This window comes from Phacochoerus africanus, chromosome 14 (genome assembly GCF_016906955.1).
Source record: "Phacochoerus africanus isolate WHEZ1 chromosome 14, ROS_Pafr_v1, whole genome shotgun sequence".
Classification (NCBI taxonomy): Eukaryota; Metazoa; Chordata; class Mammalia; order Artiodactyla; family Suidae; genus Phacochoerus; species Phacochoerus africanus.
In genome coordinates, this window is record NC_062557.1 from 44,289,832 (window position 1) to 44,315,327 (window position 25,496).

At 51.2% G+C, this 25,496-nt stretch overlaps 3 protein-coding genes across 4 annotated transcripts; 2 read left to right on the forward strand and 1 right to left on the reverse strand.

Annotated features, from left to right (window-relative positions):
* The first annotated feature begins 158 nt into the window (after positions 1–158).
* On the forward strand, positions 159–9,596 carry TNFAIP1 (TNF alpha induced protein 1). Its single transcript, XM_047759371.1, has 7 exons — positions 159–335; positions 3,152–3,469; positions 4,033–4,202; positions 4,624–4,713; positions 4,806–4,858; positions 5,631–5,826; positions 6,929–9,596. The coding sequence occupies exons 2-7, from the start codon at positions 3,265–3,267 to the stop codon at positions 7,163–7,165; spliced, it is 951 nt and encodes a 316-aa protein (XP_047615327.1). The 5' UTR covers positions 159–335; positions 3,152–3,264; the 3' UTR covers positions 7,166–9,596.
* A 175-nt stretch (positions 9,597–9,771) lies between these two features.
* POLDIP2 (DNA polymerase delta interacting protein 2) lies at positions 9,772–19,306 on the reverse strand. Of its 2 annotated transcripts, XM_047759368.1 has the most exons (11): positions 19,073–19,306; positions 17,436–17,517; positions 15,751–15,848; positions 14,968–15,064; positions 14,748–14,823; positions 14,385–14,492; positions 13,577–13,713; positions 12,724–12,750; positions 12,398–12,523; positions 11,312–11,391; positions 9,772–10,818 (listed from the first exon to the last, which is right to left on the reverse strand). In XM_047759368.1, exons 1-11 carry the CDS (start codon positions 19,231–19,233, stop codon positions 10,704–10,706), a joined length of 1,107 nt encoding a protein of 368 aa, XP_047615324.1. In that variant the 5' UTR covers positions 19,234–19,306; the 3' UTR covers positions 9,772–10,703. The 2 variants fall into 2 exon arrangements, with proteins under 2 accessions (XP_047615324.1, XP_047615326.1); XM_047759370.1 differs by lacking the exon at positions 12,398–12,523 and having other exon boundaries at positions 19,073–19,301.
* Positions 19,307–19,396: 90 nt separating this feature from the next.
* Positions 19,397–24,552, forward strand: TMEM199 (transmembrane protein 199). The gene is made up of 6 exons (XM_047759130.1): positions 19,397–19,644; positions 21,438–21,511; positions 21,963–22,052; positions 22,547–22,589; positions 22,799–22,911; positions 23,197–24,552. Exons 1-6 carry the CDS (start codon positions 19,434–19,436, stop codon positions 23,290–23,292), a joined length of 627 nt encoding a protein of 208 aa, XP_047615086.1. The 5' UTR covers positions 19,397–19,433; the 3' UTR covers positions 23,293–24,552.
* Positions 24,553–25,496: the final 944 nt, after the last annotated feature.

The window sequence follows — 25,496 nt, forward strand, 5'->3', positions numbered from 1 at the left end:
CACTTACACCCACCCAGCTGGCAGAGCATGCTGGGAGACAGAGGCCTGGGAAGAGGTATGGCTGCCTACAAGACCCAGAGGTCTTTGCGCCGGAAAGTCGGCCTGAAGTAGGTGTGCGCTCGCTGCGGAATACTCTTGGGGGCTCCTCCCTCCGCCCTGATTGGGTGCTATGCCTGACCGGCCTCACAGTCTCAGGCCCTGGCCGCCTGGGGGCGGAGTCCGGGGGTGGAGAATGTGAGTTTACCGCCCGAGATTGCTGGCGGGCAAGCGGTGGTCTAGGGGCGGCACGGCGTCGACTTGCAACCCAGCTGAGAGGAGAAGCGCCACCAGGGAGGGTGAGAGCCGAGTCTGCCCATGCCCTAGGGGAAGGGATGGACGGGTCCTGGGCTGAGCCAAGAGAACCCTACCCGGTCCTGGGGAAAAGGCGTGGGACGGCGAAGGGAGGTGGAGACCTCAAATCCTTTGGGTGGGTGTTAGAGCCGGTCTCGGTTTCTCGGTGGTGAGGCGGGATACGGGTTGAGGAAGACTCTACAGTGGCCACAGAGAGGTTGAGTCTCGCTAAATTTCCCCAAACCCTTTGGCTGAAGCATGAAATTTACACCCTTGGATTTCTGCTAGATTCCCCCCTCTGTAGGGGATCGGCTCCTCCTCTCGCCATGCTCCGTGTGATGAGTTTCTCGGACCTTCTTTCCTTAGGACCCCACTTCTATCACCGCCTTGTTTGTTTGGCCTTTATTCGGCTTGGGTTCCCATTAGCTTCACCGAGCGTGACACGGATACGCCCCTAGCATCCCCAAATACCCACACACAAAGTCCGGAAGGAAGAGCACTGAGGCTCTCAGTGGAAACTTCATTCTCACTGGAATTACTTTCTGGGGCGTCACCTGCCACAGGATTCCAGGAACCCATTGGCCTGGGCGGAATCTGAGCGGGTGGAATCTGGGCTGATGTCATCCATGGGCTCAAAGCAATTGCTTTGTAGGAAAAAGAAGAGATTAGCTTGGATTTGTCTTCCTCTGTTGGCAGCCGCTGTTAAGGGGTGGATTTATTCCTTTGGGGTGGGCGGAGGAAGGTAAGGTGACCTCATACCATTCAAGTTTACTTATTGATTGGGCAATCCGCTGGTGGGGGCTCATCTCATCTCTACTGAACCAGCCACCAGAGGAATTCGGCATTTCATACAGCACCTGCTCTGGCGCTTCCTTGGACTCTCTTCCCAGGGACCTACCTAAATCTTTTCAGGGACAATTTCAGTCTAACACACTGACATATTAAATACTTCAGAATGTGCATAGCATTCTGCTAAGCACATTTCTGGGTTAGACTTAGAGGAGATGATGATGTAAACTTGTGCATGTTGTGATGATGAAATGAAGTCATTTCACTTTTTTTTTTTCTGACTCCATCACCACCACTGTAGTCCAGGTCTTCATCCTCTCTTGCCAACTCTTCCTCCGTCTGCACCCTTACAATCCATTCTCCTCACAGCAGCAGAATGATCGCAGATTCTGTCACTCCCCGGCTCTAAACCCTACACTCAATGCCACTGCAATTAGTATAAAACCCAAACTCTCCAATATGATCCAGCATTTGCCCCTTCTTGCTGTGCACCAGCCATCTTGCCCTTATTTCTGTTACTAAAACTTGTGTCTGAGGAGCTTTGCACTTACTATTCTGTAAGAGCATCTCTCTGGAATGCTCTTTCAGACCTCAGCTGGAACGTCACCTACCCTAAGATGCTTTCCCTGATTCCCCATCTAAATTAGTGCCTCTCTGTAGTCACTCTCTTATCTCTGTTTTATTATCTTTAGTACATTTCTCACCTTCTGGAATTACCTGCTCATTTATTTATTTTCTTATTTGTTGCCTGTTTCTTCCCACTAGAATGTAAACTCCCAGAGGCTGTGACTTGTTTGTTCACTTCTGTATCCCAGGCACCCAGCACAAAGCAGGAGCATAATAAATGCTAATTCTTATTAGTTTTATTCTTGGTAACATTATCATGCTTCTTTGAACTTCCTGAAGGCAAGGACAATATCTTTTCATCTCTCTCTCCCCACTACTTAACCTGGAAGGCACACGATATTGTTTTATTGCCAAATGAATTAAATGAGCTGATATATATTAAATGCTTAGAATAGTACCTGGAACATAGTAAACATGCAGAGAATGTTGGCTGTTTTTTTTCTTTCAGTGAATGAATTTTAGTGTTACTTTAGAAAACCAGGACATATGATATAGAATCCAGATCGTGAGGGGTGACCTGGGTTTGCCCTCCTCTGCTTTCCTCCTGCCTCCCTCCTATGAACTCCTCTTAACATTTCAGTTTTCAAATCACCTACTGTATTTCAAGTTATCGTCTGGCCTTTTCTAGCCCTTTCTCCCCATTCTTGTTGGGCAGGAAGAGAGAGGGCTGGGCCCCCCCTCTTAGGAAAAAGAACCAAAAATAGCTATCCTGTCGTTGTTCTATCCTGGAAAATGGTTTCAATTTCAGGAACTTGGGACAGGGCTGATGCCAAAAAAAAAAAGGGGGGGGGGGAAGATCAGGAAACCCCGACTGGAGCTCAGGTGACCTCTGCCAGGAACACTGGCTGGCTCCCTCCAGCCTGGCTCAATCCATGCTCTCCTAAAGCTGCTTTTACTTGCCTGCCCGAAGCCAGACTCTGGGTGATGTCAAAGGAAGCACTGGTGCGGGCTGTGCTGCTCTGGAATCGCTAGAGAGGAAGTGCATCCTGTCCCTCAGACTCCTGGGAAACTCCTAGGCTGGCTGGATTCCAGTAGGTTCGGCTTCAAGTCTTAGGTCCTGGGAACCTTGAGAAGAAAACAGCTGAATCTGACTGGTGGGTCCTGCCCAGCCTGTTTCTGGAGCTGTCTCTGACTAGCTCCAAGGGTGTGCTTGTCCTCCCTGCCTGCCCAGAGCTGGTGAGGCAACCAGCCCTGGGTTCTGGAAGGCTGTGCTCCCAGACCTGGTTCCTGGTGCCATGAAGAACAGCAGGAATGTCCTCTGCCATTACCTAGGGCCTTAGCCTCTGCCAGGGAGTCCTGGGCTCTTAAGGAGAGAATGACTAATGGTCAGTGTTTCTCTTCCTGTCCCCTCCTGGCTGAGGGACCCTCTACTGACTCCTGTCTCCTCTCCCTTCTCTGCTCACAGCGCTGAGAGTATGAGGCTCTGGCCTCCACTGGCCACTCACTCGTGACCCTTCCACCACGGCGGAGCCTTCTAAGCCAACCTCCTGCCGTGTGGTGATCTACCTGCAGCGGGAGATGTCAGGGGATACCTGTCTGTGCCCAGCCTCAGGGGCCAAGCCCAAGCTCAGTGGCTTCAAGGGTGGTGGCCTGGGCAACAAATACGTCCAGCTCAATGTGGGTGGCTCCCTGTACTACACCACCGTGCGGGCACTAACCCGGCACGACACCATGCTCAAGGCCATGTTCAGTGGGCGCATGGAGGTGCTGACCGACAAAGAAGGTGAGGCGCTGAGGCTCGTTGGGCAGGTGGGGAGGGAAAGCGTTCCTGAGGAAGCGACTTGAGGGCAAGGCTTAAGCCTGGCAGATCGAGAATCTAGATTCTTTTCTCCTGTTCACCTAGTGCAGGACTCCTTCACCTGGAGCTCTCAGAAGAGCTTCAGAATTCTTTGAAATTGTACACAGAATGTTGTGTGTTTACACATCTCCCAGGGAGACAACCCATACTTTTAAAATATTCACAGAGGACTAGATTCTCATTGGAACTGTGGCCATAGTGACTTGGCAATGGGCAGAAGGCAAGCAGGGCCGGGTGGTTTCTGTGTTGCCAGGAGGTGGGCCCGAGGGGTCTTGAGCTTATACCTTTGGGGCCTCCGCAGAGCCTGCAGGGCCGGCGTCTGCCCAGTACGTGTGGTTCTTGGTTTTGGGGAGGAGGGTGAAGAGCAGCCATGGACCTAAGAGCCAGAGGTTACCTGTGGCTTCTGTTACCCTGTGCTGTGGGCTCTGTGCACCTCATCAGCTGCTCCCTGCTCTGAGGTACCCTCTGGGGCCCATCTGAATCCCTAGGCTGGATCCTCATAGACCGATGTGGGAAGCACTTCGGCACCATTTTGAATTACCTCCGGGATGACACCATCATCCTCCCTCAAAACCGGCAAGAGATCAAGGAACTGATGGCGGAAGCGAAATATTACCTCATTCAGGGGCTGGTGAACATGTGCCAGACCGCCCTGCAGGTATGGAGGCCGCGGCAGGCCAGGCCGACGAGGTCAGGATCCCCCCCACCTTAGGGACCTAGGGTCCAGTTCCTGGAAGGCCACGTGGTGGGTGTGATTCACGGGTCCAAACCGAGTTAGACACACCAGGCATCGCCCAGGCCGAGTAAGCTGGCAGCCAGTTTGTAAGGTGACGGACTCAGGCGGTATGACGAGGCCTGGCTTCTAGTTCATGTCTAAGTATCTGGCTTTTAGATTTTCTAGAAACAGGGGTCCGCTTTGCCAGCTGGGGCCTCCTCATCTCTGTCTGATGCCTCCTCAACAAGCAGGGGGTGGCCATGGCAGAGGGGCTCTGACGGCTCCTGGGGAAAGCCTGGCTAAGCCTGGCAAACAGACGATCTCAAGAAAGACTCTTGGCTGTGTGCGTCACTCTGTCACCCAGGACAAGAAGGAGTCCTACCAGCCTGTGTGCAACATCCCCATCATCACATCCCTGAAGGAGGAGGAGAGGCTCATCGAGTCATCCACCAAGGTACTGGGCCCTCTGAGGGGTCTCCCAGGGCTGCGGGCTGCAGGCTGCGGGCATCGGGCCCCTGCCTGCCCTCACACTCTCTTCCCTCACAGCCGGTGGTGAAGCTGCTCTATAACAGAAGCAACAACAAGTATTCCTACACCAGGTAGGGGGGAGCGTCCTGGCAGGCAGGGTGGGCGGCAGTGCCCGGGGAAGGGCTGAGTGGACAGAGATTGGGCAGCAGACCCAAGGGAAGTCACCGGCGCACCTGGCACAGGTGGCACAGGGCTGGGTCTCAGGAGGAGAACAGAGAGTAGAGGGAGATGAGAGCTGAGGCATTTGGACCTCGGTGCAGGGCCCTGGCAGGGATGTGGAGGAGACAGAACACGTACACCCCTTAACATGCGTCATGTTGGGCAGCCGGCTAGGTGTTGTCCCAGCATTCTCATGTGGGGTGGAGGAAGGCTGGGCGCCAGGGGGCTGGGACTCTCCTAAGCCTTTACTCTTCACAGCTGGGCCAGTGTACCCCTTGTCCCCCAGTGTCCTCTCAACAGGCCACAGTTAAGTATAAGCAAGAGGCTGCGGGCTCGGAGACTCAAACCCTCTCAGTGACTCCCATGGGCAGACATGTGCCCAGTGTCACCCCCACAGCAAGGGAAGAGGTCCTCCTGCTGCGATGGCACGGGCCTCCTTTGTCCTGGGCCTAATGAGAGACCTCCCTCCCTCCCTCCGTTCTCTCTGCTTTAACTTAAAACCAACTCACTCCTTTTCCTCCCAGGCCCCCAACCCCAGAGGGGGCCCCAAGACCCTTTCCCTCCTTATCCCTCTAGCATCCTGACTCATCCTCATCTCAGGAGCATGACAGGGGAGGGGAGGGGAGGGGAGGGGAGAGCCTGGCCAGCACCCACCCCTGTGCGGGGACCTCACCGGTTTTTCAGCAACTCTGACGACCACCTGCTGAAAAACATCGAGCTGTTCGACAAGCTCTCCCTGCGCTTCAACGGCCGAGTGCTCTTCATCAAGGACGTCATCGGCGACGAGATCTGCTGCTGGTCCTTCTACGGGCAGGGGCGGAAGCTGGCAGAGGTGTGCTGCACCTCCATCGTGTACGCCACGGAGAAGAAGCAGACCAAGGTATGGGCTTCCGTCTGCACAGGCAGGGCAGCCCCGACTGGCCCGCTCCCCACAGGGCGTGTGGTTTGCTCTTTCCTAAACTGGCTCAGATGGTGCTGGGCAGGGACAAAAGCCAACACATGGGGCTCAGGGAATGGCTCGGAACTCTGCTCTGGTCAGCTGAGAGGCAGGGCCTTCGACCAGCAGGGAAGAGTCTGGTGCCACAGGAGGACCAGATCTTTGGAGTTGGACCAGTTCAGATTTGAATTCTGGTCCCACCATTTATCAGTTTTCTGACTTTGGATGAGTCATTTAAACCGTCTGGGCCTCAGTTTCCTCATTTGAAAACCTAGGAATGACAGTGTGAACTTAACAGGGCTCTTTTGAAAGCAAGACAGCTCTTAGGAGAAGCAGTGCAGGGCAGTAGAAACAGCCATTCAGATCTCTTCTCTGGCCTGTGCGGGCCGGGCTTTCCGGCTCAGAGGGTTTAGCCTCTGCAGTGGCAACACAGTGCCAGGCTCGTGTGAGGCATTTGATAGGAGGTATTTAACACAAACTTGGCTAAGTCACTTTCTCTAGGCTGCGAGCAGAGGGTGCCTCCCTGGAGAACAGCTGCCGGAGCAGGGGCTGGGAACCCATAAGCATGTTTTGGAGGCAGCAGAGCTTTGCTGGGAAGGGCAGCTCCTGGGGGGGAGAGGTGTGTGCACGTGACGGGCTCAGAGAAGCCAAGCTTTTAAAGGCATCAGGCTCTCTGGTAAGCATTTTACATCTTTCATGTAATGTGCACAGCAAGTCTCTGAGGTAGATTTTAACATGTGAAAACTGAGGCACAGCAAGGTTAAGCCCAGGGCTGCATCCGTACCTAGGCCTGACCACAGAGCCAAGGCCATAACCTCTACACATCCTAGTCCACTGGTCCGGAATGGAAGGGGAAGGGGGAGGGACTAGTCTCCTGCCTCTTTAAGGCCCTGGGTATCCCCACCCTCCCACCAGAGACAGAAAGCCACGTCTCTTGAGAGAGTTCTGGAGGCCTTATGGAGTCAGCACAGGACCATGGGGCCCTGACCTGCTTCTCCCTCTTTGGGATGAAACCTGATTCGGTCCCTTGTCTCCCTCTCCCCAGGTGGAATTCCCAGAGGCTCGGATCTATGAGGAAACACTCAACGTCCTACTCTACGAGACCCCCCGAGTCCCCGACAACTCCTTGTTGGAGGCCACAAGCCGAAGCCGCAGCCAGGCCTCCCCCAGTGAAGACGAGGAGACCTTTGAACTGCGGGACCGCGTCCGCCGCATCCACGTCAAGCGCTACAGCACTTATGATGACCGGCAGCTGGGCCACCAGTCTGCCCATCGCGACTGACAAGACCCTCCGGGAGTCAGGGCACAGGACGCCCTGTCTCCCCTCCTATGGAACCCTGTCCCTCAGGCCACCCCACGCTGCTGCTGGCTGGGTCTCTGCTCCAGCACCGGGAGGCATGACAGGCCCTGCCTGGGAGATCAGAGGGCCTGAGCAGGGGAGGGACCATATTTCTTCGCCCTGCTCCCCTGAGCACTTCGGGATGACCGAGTCCTGGCCCCTCTGCTCAGCATCTCCCTTCCCGCCCCCCCACCCCCGGAGCCGCCGCCAGCCCTGGGCTGAATGGACTGACCTGCTCACCTCCCGCCGACAGCATTCCCCTTGGCCCTTTGCTGAGCCCCTTTGCTCTACTCAAGGGCTACTTTAGGCCTCAGCGGAGGCCCATGGGGAATGGGTTTGCTCTCTGGGGAAGGTGGCTTCTGGTGCTGTGGAGGCCCATTTCTTACAGGTGGAGCTCCTTTTTTCCTAAGCTGTTTAAGCACAGGCTTGATGAGTTTGGTTTTTAAAAAATAATCTAGGGAATGATTAGTTTTAAGTCTAATAATGAGAGGACTGGGTATTTCTGCTATCCTTCCAGGGTTAAGACTCTGGATAAAGCAGACCCTTGGTCCTTTCGATACCTTTGGGATCTGTTTCTTTAAGCACTTTGTACTTCTCCTCAGATTTGGATTCTACCCTGACCCACACTTTCTTTTTCTGAACCTAATTCCCTCTTCCCTATAGAATCAATCTGAGGGAGGGAAAGAAAAGCAGCAATAAAAAAAAAGCCTGGCTCTGGCTTTATCAGCCTGGCCAAGCAACCAGCCCAGAGAGCACAGAGGTGGGAAGGGTGTGTGAATTAGGACCTTTGGTGCTAATAACACCCCTATAAGAAAGGATGTTTTACCCCCGCATCTTATACTGACATACTGACTCCTAGGGTCTCACATGACTGCTGTCTTTGGTCCTCTTGCCTTTGGCTCCAAGGCATGATGTCCTTACTTACTGTAAAGCTGAAGAGCTGTCACAGGGGCCAGGAGCAGGAGCTGCAGCAGGACAGCTGTGGAGCCTGTGGGCACTGCACCTGCACACCCACCAGCCAAGATCAGCAAATGCAGAGCCCAGGATTGCCCATAGCCCTGTGCAGAGGCGGCTGTGCTTGGCCGTGAGTCCCCCGACCCCCATTCATGCTGTTGGTTTTGTGTCCTTGCTGGGGATGGTGGTTCTGCCCAGTGGTGAGTCCCTGAACACAGGATGATGTGAGGTTTCTTCATTTCCTTCTTGTTGGATAACTTGGCTGTGAAGATGCCAGGCACCAGGTCTTGGCCAAGGGTGCAGGTTCCTCTTCAGGGCTTTGGTTTTCATTTCTTTCTGTTTGGCTTGGCCCTTGGGAGGCTGCTTATTCGAATTCTTTTCGAGAGGAATGCCAGGGAAGGAGCCATTCAGCCAGCCTAACAAAGCAGCAGAGCCACCTACTTGGTCAGGAAGGGACAAAGGTTATCAAGTTTGTATCTCTTGACTACTCTTAACTACAGCTCAGCGGCTGCTCAAGGCTGACCCCATAGAGCCCATGGGCAAATGCCAGGCTGGGGTTGGCAGACACTCACAAGGACCTGAAATGACATGATGGGGGGGTCAGGGAAATATGACTCTAATCAGGCATTTTACACCTGTCACAATCTTGAATGTCTAAATACCTTCAGGTGAGGCACCGTGGTGATCAGCTACAAACAGTTCTTCCAGCTTTCACCGAGGAACAAGATGAAGACAAATCCGTTCCCTTGGCCAGATTCCAGCTTTAGCTTTGTGGCTTTCCCACAGAGACTGGAATGCTTCTGCCTGAGGCCACTGGCCTCTTTCCTCAGCCCTTTAATACTCAAAGTCCCAGATCCCCGTTGAGGTATTTTAATGCTTGGCCTCTGGCCTCCCCAGCTCTGTAGCCTCTCTTTACTGCCCTGACATCCAGATCCCAGTGGTGAGAAGTCTCTTTCTGAGAAAGCACAGTAGTCTGGGACTCTGGGCACTTACCTCCTTGAACTAAAAATATCTCCTTCGTCTTAAAATACTAACATTGAACTCACTGAAGTAATCTTTGCTTTTAAAATCAGACTGTGGGGTAAGGGTTTGGGGAATTTTCTTTTGAGTTTCTCCGCCCCACTCAGAAAGCAGCTCTTGGCTGTGTGAAATTTTCAACTCCGAGCAGCCCAGGGGAGTGTAAACAAAGTGTGGATGAAGGTCAGACCTTCCTGTAAGTTTCTGAGAAAACTGGAAGCCTGCTAACCACATAGACCAGTACTTGGTTCTAATCAATCTGTCACCTGACTGAGGTCTGCCTGAGGGAGGGCACAGGTTCTGGCAGGAGAGAACCTCTTTGTCATGTAACTACAATTCTCTGTTGCTCAGCATAGAGATGGAAACAAACACTACTTTCTAATAAAATTTGTGTTACACTGCCGTGGTACAGAGCCATGCTTACAGTAAGTACAGCCGGTCAGCTCACTGCTGTGGCCATAACTCTTGCATTTCTGTTCACTACCTGACCCTACGTTCTTGCTGCGTCCTGTGTCCCACTGCACGCAGTTGCCCTGCAACCCAGGCTCCCCCTGGCGGAGGATTAAGGACAACACTAATAAGGCCTCAAACTGAGATTTAATATCAAGTCAAGAAAACAACCTCTGTAAGGATCACTACGGTGGCAGGGGAGCAGGAAACCTAAGAATCGGGGCAAAAATGCAGCACATTTTATCTCTGGCTCTTGGAGAGCTGCGAGCAGCTCCGAAAGTAGCTTGGCTTAGTCACCGTCCATACTTAATGCTCCCTGACTGGGTTTCTGCATTTGGAATCTAGAGGCTTGACATACCCGTGGCTGGCAAGCCCACTGCTCCAGGAAACCCACAGACTTGCCTCACTCCTCTCCCAGGCCCAGAGAGGCCAATAGTTGGCCAGTGCTTAATGCTGAGCCACTCTTTTGACCCTGATGCTGGCCTCCAGCTCTGCACCTGGCAGGGGGTAAAGAAGAGGACAGGAGTCCAGTCCAGCCCCCACCTCACTGGCTGAGTGACCTGGGAGACACCGGTCAATCCCCAGCCTCAGGAAGGAAACGGATACCATAGTAGAAGGGGCAGCCTCCTAGAAATGCAGTAAGGAAAGCAACCAGGGACCCTCACCAGGTCAAAAAGGGAGCCTGAGACCCTGGGGGCAGAAATGGCGAGGGTGGCCAAGCGTGCACTGGTTTATTGACCAAACCTCACGTTCTAAACAACTTGTGTAACAGGCTAGGAAACTCCCCAAGGCCTGTGGCACTGAACACAGAGTTCCTGATGGAAAGGTTTACGGGAACACAACATAGGCAGGGCTTACAGGGGAGGCCAATCTTGGAGGAGTCCTACGTGGGGCTGCTGGAGAAAACAGGTATGTTCTACCCACCAAAATTAGAACTCCACAATCAAATGGCGCATGTGATTAAGAGATCCCCTGTGGCCCGTGATGGAGAGAGGTCTGCAGCAGTTGTGGGATGAGAGCTGTTCTTCAGGGTCTGAGTCTGGGTGCTCAGGGTCTCGGCCTACCAGTGAAGGCCTGAAGGTGGTGTCTTCTCATCTTTATTGCTTTCGAGGGAGAAAGGAGGGATCCGAACATCAAAGTGGGAACCGTCAGGCCTCTCAAAGCGGAACGTGCCCCTGTGGGTCAGAGAGAAACTGGTTTAGAGGCAGGGCGGCACCAGAACCAAGGCAACTAAGGCAAGCTGGGCTCTCTTCTGCCTGGCTCATGCCAGGATGACAGATCCAGAGCCCCAAGAGCCCACCCTGGCCGTACATGAAAAGAAGAAACAAATGTCCTGATCATGGCCTGCAGATGCATCCTCCATAAGCTACCCAACTACATTTTCAAGATAAGGAGTAAAGCACCAGGAAAAAAGCCAACTACGTGGGCAGCTCAGGGCAGAATCAAAGTCACCAGGCCACGTGACCCAAGTCTTCAGTCCACAAAATCACAAGGAACTGGAAAACAACAGTCAAAATCAGACAAGGCCCACATAACAGAATAGCAGATAAGGCTCCACCTCAGGACTTCACTTGGCCCAGAGGTAAGGGCAAGCTCTGAGCTCTCACTTCTCTGATGTGCAGTGTCCATGGAGTTGAGCTGCCCCTGCCCCAGCACGTGCTCACTCACCACATGTGCCCGCTGGAAGCCTGCAGGGAGACGTGGCTGCTGTACTGGAATGCGGGCTGCTCCTTGGATAACACTGGTTCCTGTGAGGGTTCAGGCAAAACAGGTCAGGCCAGACATGACCCCTGAACCCCAAGGCCACATGCTGTCTGCCTGTTAGTCAGCCTGGATGCCCCTCAGACCTCCTACCATAACTGTCGACCAGCTCCTCCTCCTGCAGCACAGCCGCTAACCTGGGCCTTTTATTCTGACCCTGGGAAAGATCATCTAGACGTGCCTGAGGTCACTAAGCAAAGATGCTAAACCCAGGACCTACTCTGTAAATACCTCTTCTGGCATCCATTCACTGAGCGCCTAACTGCCGGGTGCCATGTGCTGCTCTGAAAACGGGGTGACTTAACTTTCCTGGTAATCATAAAGTAATGGGTGTGACCCCCAATTTAGCAGTACGAAACTGAGATTTGGGTTAAATAACTTCCCCAGAGTTATGCAGCCGCGAGTATACAACACAGCTGGCGTCTGAAACCAGACTAACTCCAAAGCTCTGTTCTTTCTACACTGCTTCCCAAGTCCCTGCTAACATGGATAAATGCCCTTGGATGTGGCCCTTTCTCCTGACTTTATTTTTCAGGAGAAAGGGTGGGATATCACAAGAATTGCAAAATCAGATCTCTTCAAGGAGCAGCAGAGGACTCACGAAGGTAAAGAGGCAGAGGAAGGACAAGGAGTGGGGGCTGGGGAGGTGCGTGCCCCACCTAAGGACGCTGGAATTCAGATTTTGTAAAAGGCACTGTGCCGGCAACCACAAGCTTTAATGTCAGACTTACTTGGATTTAAATCTGTGCCCTACCACTACTGGCTACAGGACCATGGGCTAGTTAGGAAACAGTCTCAGTCACTTCATCTGTGAAATGGGTTGTAAGAAACCTCTCTCGCAGGGTAGTTATGAGGTTTCACCCTCAACAACTCGATGCTTTCATACACGGAGCCTCTGTCCCTAACTCCAGAGGAAGAGGAACCCATGCACCAAGCCTCTGGGCCTGCTGGGCAGGACCAGAAACTGGGCATTATTGGCCCCATGATGCTCACCCTGCCCACCACCCCTCGGCCTCGCACTGTCTCCAAGGTGCCAGATAGACTGAATATCCTCCAGTGTCGCTCCCGGAGCTGTACCACGTCACTGTCAAGGTTCTCCAGGCGGATGCAGTAGCGCCACTGTGGGGGTAGGGAGAGTTCACATCTGAGGAGGAGCAGACCTGGGGCTAGCCTCCTTGGAATTCTAGGAGAGCAAAGGGCAACAAAGGCCGACACCGGCATTGCGCAGGCCCCACCTCCCACCCCGGAGCTACACCCCCCACCCCCCAACCTGTCCCTGCAGGTACAGCTCCTGAGCTCCCTCTGAGAGAGACACTCACCCAGTAGACATGGGAATTCTGGGCCTCCTGGGGAAAAAGCACAAAGAATTTCAGTCCCAGAGGGCAGGACCAAGCCTACTTCAACCATCTCCAGTGGAGCAGATGTTTCCCAGGAAGGTTGCCAAGACAGAACAAAGCCACAGATATCTGTGGGTTGATGATGTCTGAACTATGGCCAACAAGCCCAGAGGGAGGCAGCCACCCCTGGGTCCATCGCTTTATCCTATCCAGATCACCGACAGCAGGACGCCAATGGAAAGCAGCCACAGGGCTCTTCCCTTTCTCACCACCTTGTCAGCAGCGCCCCCGCCCCCACCGCCCAATGCCCCCACCACCACTACTGCCAGCCCAGGCTGCTGTCCTCCTTCTTGGTCCTCCCAAACCCTGACCTTATTTCAATACTCGAGATGCGATACATTGGCCTCCCCAACTACCATGAGCTCCTGGAAGGCAGGTACAGTGCTGCACTTTTATCTGTATTCCTGGGACTCAGCTCATAGCCAAGCAAGAAACAGCTCAATAAATATCTCACTAATGCATACAAGTGAAAAGATAAGCCTACAGTGATTTAAGTATCTGTATATTCTTCATAATCATGGCTCCCTTTGAGCTGGAGGAGGAGGAAGAGTTGGCCTGGAGGACTCTTTCCTGGCACTGAGACCCTCCTTGCTCTAGGTCTTGGTGTTGGCCGTTGCCAAGAGGCTGCTCAACTCCAACCAATACCTGCACCACTTGAAAGCAGAACCACAGGCTCATGGTTCAAATTTGGAACCCACGGCAACAGTCACACTGAGGACACCACATAGAACCTGGGGACCTAACCCCGCAGGAAGGTACCAGGCTGGGCACATACCCTCATGCCCATGTAGAAGGGGATGACGGTGACACGGATGTTCTCAGTTGTTTCACGGTGGACATCGGAGAGCTCCAGCCAGGGATGATTCTTCTCTTGCCAGGCCCGTAGTGTCTCCCGAGCCACAAAAGGGGGTGCTGGGGCAAGAGACGATTGGTTAGTCCAGGGCACTGCACCTGCTTTCAAACTGCCCCTCCTAGAAAACCCTTCCCAGGAGTTCCTGCTGTGGCACAGTGGGCTAAAAATCCTACTGCAGGCGCCTGGGTCACTCTGAGGTGCGGGTTTGATCCCCGGCCTGGCGCAAGTGGTTTGCTAAAGGATCTGGCACAGGTCACACCTGTGGCTCGGATTCAATCCCTGGCCCGGGAACTTTCATGTGCCACGGGTGCAACTATAAGATTTAAAAAGAAAAAAAAAAAAAAAAAAGAAGGACAATCCTTCCCAGGGGTGGGCCAGGTAAACAAGACACCCAAACGTGAGCAACCGCAGAGGCTGGAAGAAGGCACAGAGCCGCCTGCCAAGAATGAGCCCTGAGGAGGCATGTGACGTTAGGGGAAGAGGAATGGACTGGAAGTGAGAGCCCTGGTTTCTGGACCTCACTGTGCCAGTACCTAGCAACCTTGAGTCCCTTCTCCTCACCCCTGAGCTCGTTTCATATCTGTGAGGAGGAACTAATAGCCAAATACCTGACAGGTCTAAACGGGAGGCTAAATAAGGTTGTGGAAACACAGCTTTGAAACTGCTTCTGTGATATTCTCTTTCAAGGGAGGACCCTCCCATTCCAGCCTGCAGTTATGACAGAGGTTACCTTTTGTCTGGTCATACAGCAGAAATCTTTCGAAGAGCTCGTGCTGGATGGGAACCTGATCAGTGGAGCTGTACGGGAGGATGTCTTCATGGCTGACATAGTCCAGGCCTGAAAGAGAGAGAGAGAGAGAGAGATGCTCAATGTGTGTGTTGAGGTCGGGGGTTGGGGGGTTGAAAAGAAACACCATTTCTGGCCTGTCCCAGTGTGGGACGACACTGCACCATCGCTCTCAGCATCTATACTCCCTCCCAGCAGATTAAAGGACATCAGAAAAGCATTAAAATCCTTTCCCTGAGACACACCAGGCCCCTCATTGGTGGGTGCCCCTCATCGGTGGGCGCCCCTCAGATGCTCCTTACTCACCCGGGATGGCATAGAGGGCCCGGCTGTCATCATGGTTAGCCAAGAAAGTCACAGCTTCTGTCTGAGATCTCTGAGACTAAGGCAAGAAGTGAGTCAGAGACTTTTTAGGTCACCATCCAGAAGGGGGCCCAGTCTGACCCAGCTCCTTCCCTTAGTCCCCGTCGGGATTCAGGCCTTTCCCATGAAAGGAACCTCAGGCGCAGCCGCCCTGCTTACTTACTATATGTGGACAGTCTCGGGCATCAATCAGCACCTGATAGTAAGTGTGAGTCTTGCCTTTCACCTCCTTGGAGCCGTGGCCGGCAGGATTCTCTGCTCTATGGGGCAGGAAGAGAAGCCCAAGGTCACCTCCTGGGAACCAGAAGCAGTGCCTGCCCCAGCTGCCTACCACCTCCTTATCTAAACAGACTGGGGCCTGAACTGAAGGGGCTCGCCCTGGCCAGTCACTCCCCAGTCAGGGCCAAGCAATGGAGTATGGCATAGCTTACTCTCTAGATGCATATGTCATTTGTCTTAGTCTCTAGAAGCATCTTAGAAGAAAGGGGCCATGATGAAAAAAACCAAACTGCTGCCAAAGTCCCTGGACACTAAGCATCCCATTCTTCTCACGTCCCAGGGGCTGACTGTGATCATTTAGCAGAGCTGGGCCTTTTCTTTTTTTATGTACTCTAGTGATGATAAAGAGATTACGAGAAAGAGTCTAACTGAATATCAAGAAATCAAGAAGCCTAGTCCCCCAAATGCCCTCTGGGGTGCTTAAATGCAAACTGAGACTGCCTTAGGAGAAAAACCTGGGAGGCCTAAAGGAACCCTCTGCCTTAAGACTGTCCCTGGCACGCAGCACTTTTGTCTCCATGGGTATTAGTGCCAACAGAGTGTTTGGCTCTGTTCCTGAGGCCCAGAAGGATGCTGTCTTCACTGCTGCGAGGTCAATTACATTTGACTGCCATGAGTCAGGCTTCCTTCTGAGGCTACTGTGAGGCACAGTGATAGGAAGACTTACTTTTCTGGAGCTGCAGAAGCCACATCCCGGTCATATAGTCTGGCCTGCCAGGGAAACAGGACGACACCTCGGTAGCCAAAAACACTGTGTAGGAAAAGCTGGGAGGAAAGAGAGGCCTCAGTGAGCCTGTGGTCCAGCAGGTCCATCCAGGTGGGGCCCAGACCGCTAAGTGGCACAGGTGGCGGCAAACCCAGCACAAGGTCTTGCTACACTTTCCCTGGAACTCGGTGATCCACCCAGACTGACTTTGTAACATGCTCACTGCCTCCTCACTTCATCCTTCAGGCCACAGCTGAGGCTTCTAGGAAGCCTTTCCTCCACTGAACACAAAGTCAGAAAATTGACCGTTTGCAGAGCATAATCCCTTTCTAGACTGTCTACTCCATAAAGGCACTTTTTTTTTTAGGGCCACACATGCAGCATGCAGAAGTTCTCAGACTAGGGATCGAATTGTAGCTGCAGCTGCAGGCCTATGCCACAGCCACGTGGGATCCAGGCTATGTCTGCAACCTACACCACAGCTTATGGCAATGCTGGATCCTTAACCCACTGATTGAGGCCAGGGATCAAACCCACATCCTCATGGAGACAAGTCAGATTAATTACTGCTGAGCCACAAAGGAACTCTGTCCCTTTTTTTTTCCTTTTTTGTTTTCTAATTTAAGACTAATGCATTACACTCAGTCCATTACAAGCATACAGGGAAAAAAGACTGAATAAACGAAAAGTCCTTCTTGGACTTCCCATTGTGGCTCAGGAGGTTAAGAATCCGACATTGTCTCTGTGAGAATGAGGGTTTGATCCCGGCCTCACTCAGTGGGTTAAGGATCTGGTGTTGCCACAGGCTGTGGTGAAGGCCTGCAGCTGCAGCTCTGACTCAACCACTGGCCCAGAAACTTTGATATGCCACAGGTGCAGCTGTAAAAAGAAAAAAGAAAGGTCCTCCTTACCTACAAAGGGCCTAAATCCATCTCAGTGGATCTGGCAAAAAGCTGACACAGAAAAAGAGCCTCACATCCACAGCTTACTTCACTGCAATCATTTCAACTATGACAAAGCAACAAAAAGCCAGGTTTGCTTTTCCAAAAGCTCCCTCCACTGGCTTCCCACAATCCACTACATTAGATGATTCTTCAGCAACTGGACTCTCTCCTCAATATAGTCCAAACCATCTCTGTCCAGACTTGGAAACAAAACCCACTGACATATGAAATGCATTCAAATCCAAGAAAACAGAAACCCCACCTTTAAGAAAATTTGTGATTCTGGTCTGGCACCAAACATCAAGGTAGAAAACCGTAATATTCAGGCCTGTGACCAAATCTGACCCTTTCCAAAGCAGAGCACACTGTGAAAACAAAAGAGGACCCAGGAATTCCTGTTGTGGCTCAATGGTTAACAAACCCGACTAGTATCCATGAAGAATTAGGTGCAATCCCAGGCCCTGCTCAGTGGGTTAAGGATCTGGCGCCACCATGAGCTGTGGTGTGGGTCACAGACATGACTCAGATCTGGTGATGCTGTGGCTGTGGCGTAGGCCAGCAGCTGTAGCTCCGATTTAACCCCTAGCCTGGGAAACCTCCATATGCTGCGGGTGTGGCCCTAAAAAGACAAAAAAAAAAAAAAGAAAGAAAAAAGAAAGAAAGAAAGAAGATTTAAGAAAGAGGACCTAGCTCAGCACTCACCTGCCCAGTCTCATATTTTCCATTCTGTTTTGGCACCTCAAACACACCAACTGTCTCCAAAACTTTGCCTTCTGGTCGGTTTCTGATTCGGAAGGAAAAGAACAAGCAACTAAAAAGCTAAGAAGAGGAGAGTACTAATCCATCAGAAAAAGCCACTAGATACTTGAGGGGCCAGGGCAATGACAGCAGAGAAGGGCTGGGGCAGTGGGGCCGACTCAAGGAGGTAAGAGTCCTTCCTTCCCACTTTCTCCCTTTCCTCCTTTGAGGTCCAGCTACAGATGCCTCTCTGGTTTCCCAGACAACTTTCTTCTCTCTTGCCTCTCAGAGTTCCTCATACCATGCCCTCAGACTCTGCTTAATTGTATCCCTTGCCTCCCTTTCTTCCCTGACCCACCCTCCTGATCTCCAAAGGCATTTTAACTGCCATTCCCACCTTGCATTTCAGTTATCTGTGTTCCTGTTTTATCTCCATTAGAGACTGTAACTTCCCTAGGAGCAACGCCTGTGTCTGATTAGCCTGTGCTCCCTTGCAAAGCCTGGTATAAAACGGGGTACTCAAAAAAATACTTGTTTTGGAGTTCCTGTCAGTGGCTCAGTGGTTAACAAACCAGAGGAGTATCCATGAGGACATGGGTTTGATTCCTGGCCTCGTGCAGTGCATTAAGGATCCGGCATTGCTGTGAGCTGTGGTGTAGGCCGGCAGCTGAGGCTCCCATTCGACCCCTAGCCTGGGAACCTCCATATGCTGCGAGTGGAGCCTTAAAAAGACAAATTAGGAAAAGAAAAAACAAAACAAAACAAAACACCTTGTTTTGTGTTATAAGTCCATGTCCATCTCCCTCCCTCTAAACCTGCCCATGAAGGGCTTCATCATCTCTAGATTTGCAAGTGTACTACTCCCTGCATTCCACCTAGATTTACTTTCTCAATCTAGTTTTTGTTTAGGTTTACATCAATTTTCACAGGGGTCTTAAACTGCAAATAGCTATCAACTCTCCCCAATACCAGCGTATAATCTCAGCCACTAAAAGGTTGGCTCTCTCAATGACCTCTCTGGACATTGCTTTTTCTAGGGGCCCTTCAAAGCCCTCTTTTCTATCGTGGCAATGTGAACTTCATGCTTCCTCCCACTTGATCCACCTGCTCAAATGTGATCTGCCTGGCCCAACCTTAGAGACACTTGCTCACACCACCCCATGCCTGGAAACCCCTTCCCCAAGTCACATAAAGAGAAAATGTGTCCCTAAGGTTACACTGAGCACAGACTCGGGTCCAGTTTCCCACTTCTAGCATCTTTCTGAGGCAGGCCTTGACCCAGTCACGGGCTGGAGGTTCAAGTCAAAAGCCCTAGGACTTAATTAAAAGGCTGCCCACTAACAGCATTCGGGGAGGTAGGGTTCGCTCTGGGGGGGTTGCTGCTTCCCCCTCAGAGTCAGCCCTGCACAACCCAGGGCTCGGGGCCGCACTCCTGTCTCTGCTCCTGGCACGCGTCCAAGGCAGCGCAGGTCGCCTCCCGGCCCGCGCCCTCCCCCGGATCGAACTTCCGTCACCCTCAGCTGGCCGGGCCCCCTCGCCTCCTCTCTGAACCGAGATACGCTCCCTGGGTTCTGGAAGGGCCCTCGCGCTCCGTCCCTCACCGGGACGAGAGGTGCCTCCGCGTCGTCGTGGTCGCCGCTGGTGTTAAGGCCCCAGCTCCACCCGCTGCACACAGCGGCCTCGGCCCACGAGCCCCGGTCAGCGACCGGGACCACCAGCGACCGCCCACGGTCAAGGCCCGCCGGGCCACGCAACCCGCCATGTCCCGCCCGAGTGCCCGCTGGGCTGCTGACACACAGCCCGACCCGCGGCCGGGCGGCGTTCCGCCCCCGCCCCACACTGCCCCGCGCCGCGTCCCCGCCCCCTTGGCCCTCCGCCCCGCCCAACGAGCTCAGAGTTGCTTCCGGCGCAGGCGGACGGAAGTCCCTGCTCGGGGTCACCTGACCCTACAGTCGCTTAGACATGGCGTCTTGCTTGCTGGCCGGGGAGCGGCTGGTACGCGCTTTGAGCCCCGGCGGGGAACTGGAGCCAGAGCAGCTGCCCAGGAAACTGCGAGCAGATCTTGAGGCCGCGTTGGGGAAGAAGCACAAGGGGGGCGATGGCCCTCCTGGCCCTGAACGCCTTGTTTCTTTCCGCCTGATCCGGGATCTACACCAGTACCTGAGAGAAAGGGGTGAGCCCCAATCTCCAGTTCAGAGTCGCTTCCTTTTTTTTCCAGAGTTTTGTCCCCTTTGAGGTCTATTTCCACACCTCTAGCATTTTTCTGAAGGATGTATACGGGTGCGGAGCCAAATTGGCGTCTGCCTGCCCAACTCCAAGCAAATCCATTCTACTGACACAGGCTTGTGGTGAAAAAAAGTGCAGTGTTTATTGCAGGGTGCCAAACAAGGGAGTGGGAGACAAGCCTCAGATCTGCTTCAAATTGGCCTTTGAGTTAAGGGGTTTGCTTTTAAAGGAGTAGAACAAAGAGGCTGGGAACAGTCATTGTCTTGCGACATTTCAGTGGCATTTCCAACTGGGAGTAGGCAAGTCTCTGGTTTACAGTTTTCGGTCCAGGTGGCCCATGGCTCGGGAGTCTGTTAGTTCACCTCTGGCTCTGGAGAAACGCCTGAGTTTGCAGGTTAATGATCTCTGTAACAGATTTTAGCACCTTAAGGATGCTAATGACAATAGCAGTTTTAGCCATCTAACTGGCGATTAGTGTTCCATTAGCACAGGATTGAGTTAGAGGGAAGAAAGAAGGGAAGAAAGTTTTGGCTAGAGAGGTTAATCACAAACTCAGAGAATTCAGTTTTAGGGGGACCCAGTTTCAAATCCAATACTCTCTTTCACCCACAGAATGGTCATCTAGCCAATCCAAGAGTCACCTCATAAACTCTGGGGAACCCACTCCCTTCACAACTTCCATAGGCATTCTTTGTGGATGACAAAATTTTATCTGTGCGGTTTCTGCTCTCTTGAATCTCTTCTTCACTTCCAGGCCCACTTAGGCTTACCTGACCCTTGAAGAAATACAAGTTTTAACGCATTACCACTGCATAGGTTCAGTTTCTTCCTTTTAAGCCACATTAGAAAACAGAATAGTTGGAGTTCCCATCGTGGCTCAGTGGGTAACGAACCTGACTAGCATCCATGAGGACACGGGTTCTATCCCTGGCCTTGATCAGTGGGTTAAGGATCCAGTGTTGCCGTGACCTGTGGTGTAGGTTGCAGACGCTGCTCAGATCTGGTGTTGCTGGAACATCCATATACCACGGGTGTGGCCCTTAAAAAGAAGAAAAGGTGAAAGAAAACAGCATAGCGAGCTTGTCCTGTTTGGGAATCCAAATTTCTTTTCATCTCAAAAGCAAAAGTGGTCAAGTCTGATATGTTTTTTTCTTTTTATGAGATAGGATGATGAAAAATTGTTGAAAGATATGAATTGGAAGTAGTGTCTAGATTCTAGCCCTAATTCTGCCACTAACTCTTTTTGGAGGAGTCATTTCTCTTCCTTAGGGCTCAGTTCTCTTAGCAGGTAAAGGGAGTGGGGGCAGTAGGACAAACTGGCATGTAAGGTCTTTTGCCAGAATTTAACATAGCCTACCCAGAAGTGCAAAGGGTAGACTCTTTAATCATTGGAACTAAAAAGAACCTTAGAGATCATCTAGTACAATGTCCTCTGAGTGTTCACCATCACCATGCTTAAACCTATTTAGGGCAAGTTCTTTTGTGACCACAGAAATGACATAAGTTAAAGGCTTATGTTTTGTAAGCGGTGACATTGGCCGACAAAGTCAGCTAGGAGCTACTTATGTGGGAGTGTCCTGGTTTCTTCCCAATTGAAAATAATCCTGGAGATGAACTATTACAGGAATGTCCATATTTTATTTTGGTAGAAAGAATTGAAGGGCTAGACCCTTCTCTGATTTTAATCCTTTGACCTCAGCTCTATGCATTATTATGTTTGTGGAAATCTTTTCTTCCTAGATTCCACACTCTACCTTCATGAGCTCCTAGAAGGCAGTGAAATCTATCTTCCAGAGGTGGTGAAGCCTCCTCGGGTATGTAAGGGGAGTATTTGTGAGACTGAGTGGTGGCTGAGTTGGGTCTATTTATGATATATCCAAATTTATGAATCGACCTTTGGGCTCAAAAATTTGTCTTTTAGGAGTTCCTCTGTGGCTAAGGACCCAGCATTGTCACTTCAGCGGTTTGGGTAGCTGCTGTGGCTTGGGTTTGATCCCTGGCCCAGGAATTTCTGCATGCCAAGGGTTCAGGGGGAAAAAAAATTGTCCTTTAAGTCCTTGAGAGCTGGGGTGGGGGAACCAGATATTGTCCTCCCTGTCTGACAGCTTGGAAAACTGAGATTAAAAAAAAAAATGTTTCTAAAGCACTGAAGGCACACCTGATGTGTGGGTCTCCTTAGCAGTACTTTGCCGCCTAAAACCAATGATTGTGACATGCTTTCTAGCATGTTGGGAATGTCATTCTTATTTGATTTTTCTGTCTCAGAACCCAGAGCTAGTTGCCCGACTGGAGAAGATTAAGATACAGCTTGCCAATGAGGAGTATAAGCGGATCACCCGCAATGTCACCTGTCAGGTAAAGGCCGGGTCTTCAGTACATGGACAGCGTAGCCCCTGAAAGCAGGGCCCTGCATTGGGAAGAGCTGCAGATGAAAGAAACAACATGGAAACTTGGTTTGTGTACTATTAAGGGACCAGAGAAGCTCTGTGCTGCTGCATACAAGCCAAATACAATTCCCAGCTCATTTACTGAAGGTTCAGAGGGTGACTGATTTTTAAAAGTTGTAGAGGTGGAGATGAGCCTGGAGCTGTTCTAACAGGACTTCCTACACTATTCTCTGGCAGCTCCTGCCCCGTAGCATGAGAGGGGTAGATGGGTACTGGGAGCCTAGGCCTCTTCTCTAAAATGCTTTATCTGTGGACCAGAAAAAAACCAACCAGTCCAGACAAAATCCATGGAGAAGGCAGAGCTCATGTGTTGGGTAACAAAGAGGGCTGAGCCCATACTGACAAATCAATATTCTGTGAACTGCTTCCATCCTGGAATTACTTGCTTTTCCTTTTTCTTAGGATTCAAGGCATGGCGGAACGCTTAGTGACCTGGGAAAGCAAGGTGAGGTTCTGGGAAATCGGCTGCTAAAGCGTCCCCCTGAGACTAGTTCGGTCATGGCCCTCCTTCCTGCAGTGCTCTGGGCTTAGGTCTGAGCTGTTGAGGCTTGCTGCTGGAGGGAAACCCAGTTGATGGGGGAGGCAGCCATGAGCTAAAAGGGCCTCTTGGAGGATGCTCCCCTAAAGGTTTCTTCCCTGCACTCCTCCCCAAAGTGAGGTCCGCGAAGGCTCTGGTCATCACCATCTTCAACTTCATTGTCACGGTGGCAGCTGCCTTTGTCTGCACTTACCTTGGAAGCCAATATATCTTCACAGAAATGACCTCGGTGAGTGGGTCCTGGGTGGGGCAGGGTGCCCGGGGTGGGAGTGTTAGTGGGAAAGGAGGGTGTATGTGAAAATGCCTAGAACAGGTTAGGTGTTTATGTGATTAGACAAGGGGTGCATGTGCCCTGTCCAAAGTCGTGGGGGTAGATAATAACCTCAGGAGAATCCAGATCCCCTCTTCCCTTCCCCCAGCTTATGGGCTGGGTTGAAGTCCTGTCCATCCTTATTAGGTGCTAGAGGCTGGAAGCTGGCCTGCATTCCTTAAGTCTGGTTCTCTCCCTTCCCAGCGGGTACTGGCTGCATTGATTGTGGCGTCTGTGGTGGGCCTGGCCGAGCTGTACGTCATGGTGCGGGTGATGGAAGGCGAACTGGGAGAACTGTAACTGTGCTTCATCATCAGAGTCTGGAGACTCCAGGCTCCCAGCTGCCAGTCACTGCTTCTCAGTCAACCCATCAGGCTTTTTGTATTCAGCTCCTGTTAGAGGGCTGAGCCAAGGCCACCTGCTGCTCCCATCCTCTGTCAATTCACAGAGGGGTACGGAGAGGAGACTCAGACAGCAGTTGGAAAGAACTGGTCTACCAGTACTTTCTCCTGAACCCAGTGCCCATCTGCCTCGTCCATTCCATTCTGAGCACTCCTGGCACTGTTTTTTTTTTTTTTTTTCCACTGGGAGTAAAGAGAAGCCAGACCTTTCCAGAAGTAGACCACACTGCCCTGAACGTGCCCAAGTGCACAAATCCATGATCATCCTTGCTCCACACACCCCGATGTAGACCTAATGTAGGTCAGAAGACGCCAAGAAAACAGGATTCCCTTTCTGCAGTTTGTGCTGGAAGAGGAAGTGATGAGAGGACATCAAATAAGAGAAAGATGGTTGATACAGGATAGTGGAATCAGAAGCAAGGCAGCTACCTTTTTGGAATCTTAGATCCTGGCTTCATCTTTTTCCTCTGCTTGCCTTGTTCAGATTTTCTACATACTTCTGTCTGTCTCTACCACTCACGGGCCCTTCTTAAACTTTCCACCTTCCCATCACCTTTTGCTGTGCTTCCAAAAATGAAAACAGTTCAGATGGTGAAACAGTATGTCTGCTTTTAATTACAAAATATTTTTTACTTGTTTGTATTTGTGGGGACAGTATGTGTACTGTGGATTGTCTCAACTGGTAAAGGAAGACATTCTTTGTAGACAGGAGACTATTTTCAGATTTAACTGTATGTGTAAGTATGTGAGTGTGAGTATACACATCACAATATATGTGGGTATGTACTGCTATACATAAGCCTAATGCAGTCATTGCACGTGGATTCCTAAACATGTTTGGGTAAGCGCAGGAAATAGTATGTAAAACTTCAGTTGACTAATTGTTTTACATGATTGCTTGCAGTCTTCACAACATTCCTGGAGGCTGGGAAAGGAAATGGTTTTAGTCTCCTTTTCCAGACAAAACTGAGGCTGAGAGAGATCAAAGGACCAGCTGTGGTTCTTCCTGTTAAAGGAAGCCAAAGACTCCTAGGTTGTCTTGAAGTCCCCGCATAACGTTAAACTGCTAAGAACTTAAGATTAGTGGTGTGCTGATAGGATCTGTATACGGCATTTAGGAATGATAGCATTATTATTTATCCAATAAATATTTATTGTATCCAGTGTGTTCTTATTTCAAATCTTGCGACAGCACAAAAGCCCAAAGATTTCCCAAGTTGTGAGAATTGGTCAGAATCTGCTCCTAATGGTGGACTCTCTGTTTGTTCAGTGTATGAGCTTCTATGGTCTTTTTTTTTTTTCCCCCCCAGGACGCTCTTCTGTTGTTAGAAATTATAAACAAATAGGACCTAATCAAACTTAACGAGCTTTTGCACAGCAAAGGAAACCATGAACAAAACAAAGAGACAACCTAGGGAATGGGAGAAAATATTTGCAAATGATGCTACTGACAAGGGCTTAATTTCCAAAGTAAACAAACAGTTCATACAACTCAATAACAAAACCCAATCAAAAAGTCCTAAACAGACATTTTTCCAAAGAAGACATACATACGGAGAGGCAAGAGGCACATGAAAATATACTCAACATCCCTAAACATTAGAGAAATGCAAATCAAAACTACAATGAAGTGTCACCTCACACCAGTCTGAATGGCCAACATTAAAAAGTCTGCAAAGGAGTTCCCACCTGGCACAGCATGTTAAGGATCCAGCATTATCTCTGAGGTGGCACGGATTCAATCCCCGGCCTAGCACAGTGGGTTAAGGATCTGGCATTGCCTCAGCTGTGGCATAAGTTGCAACTACGGCTTGGATTCCATCCCTGGCCCAGGAACTGCCGTATGCCATGGGATAGACAAAAAGGGGGGAAAAAAAGTCTACAGAATAACATGCTGGAGAGAATGGGGAGAAAATGGAACCCTCTCACACTGTTGGTGCGAATGTAAGTTGGAGCAGCCACTGTAGGAAACAGTATGGAAGTTCCTCAAAAAACTGAAAATAGAGGCGTTCACAGCAATGATGAACCAGACTAATACCCATGAGGATGCAGGTTCAATCCCTGGTCCCACTCAGAGGGTTAAGGATCTGGCATTGCCATGAG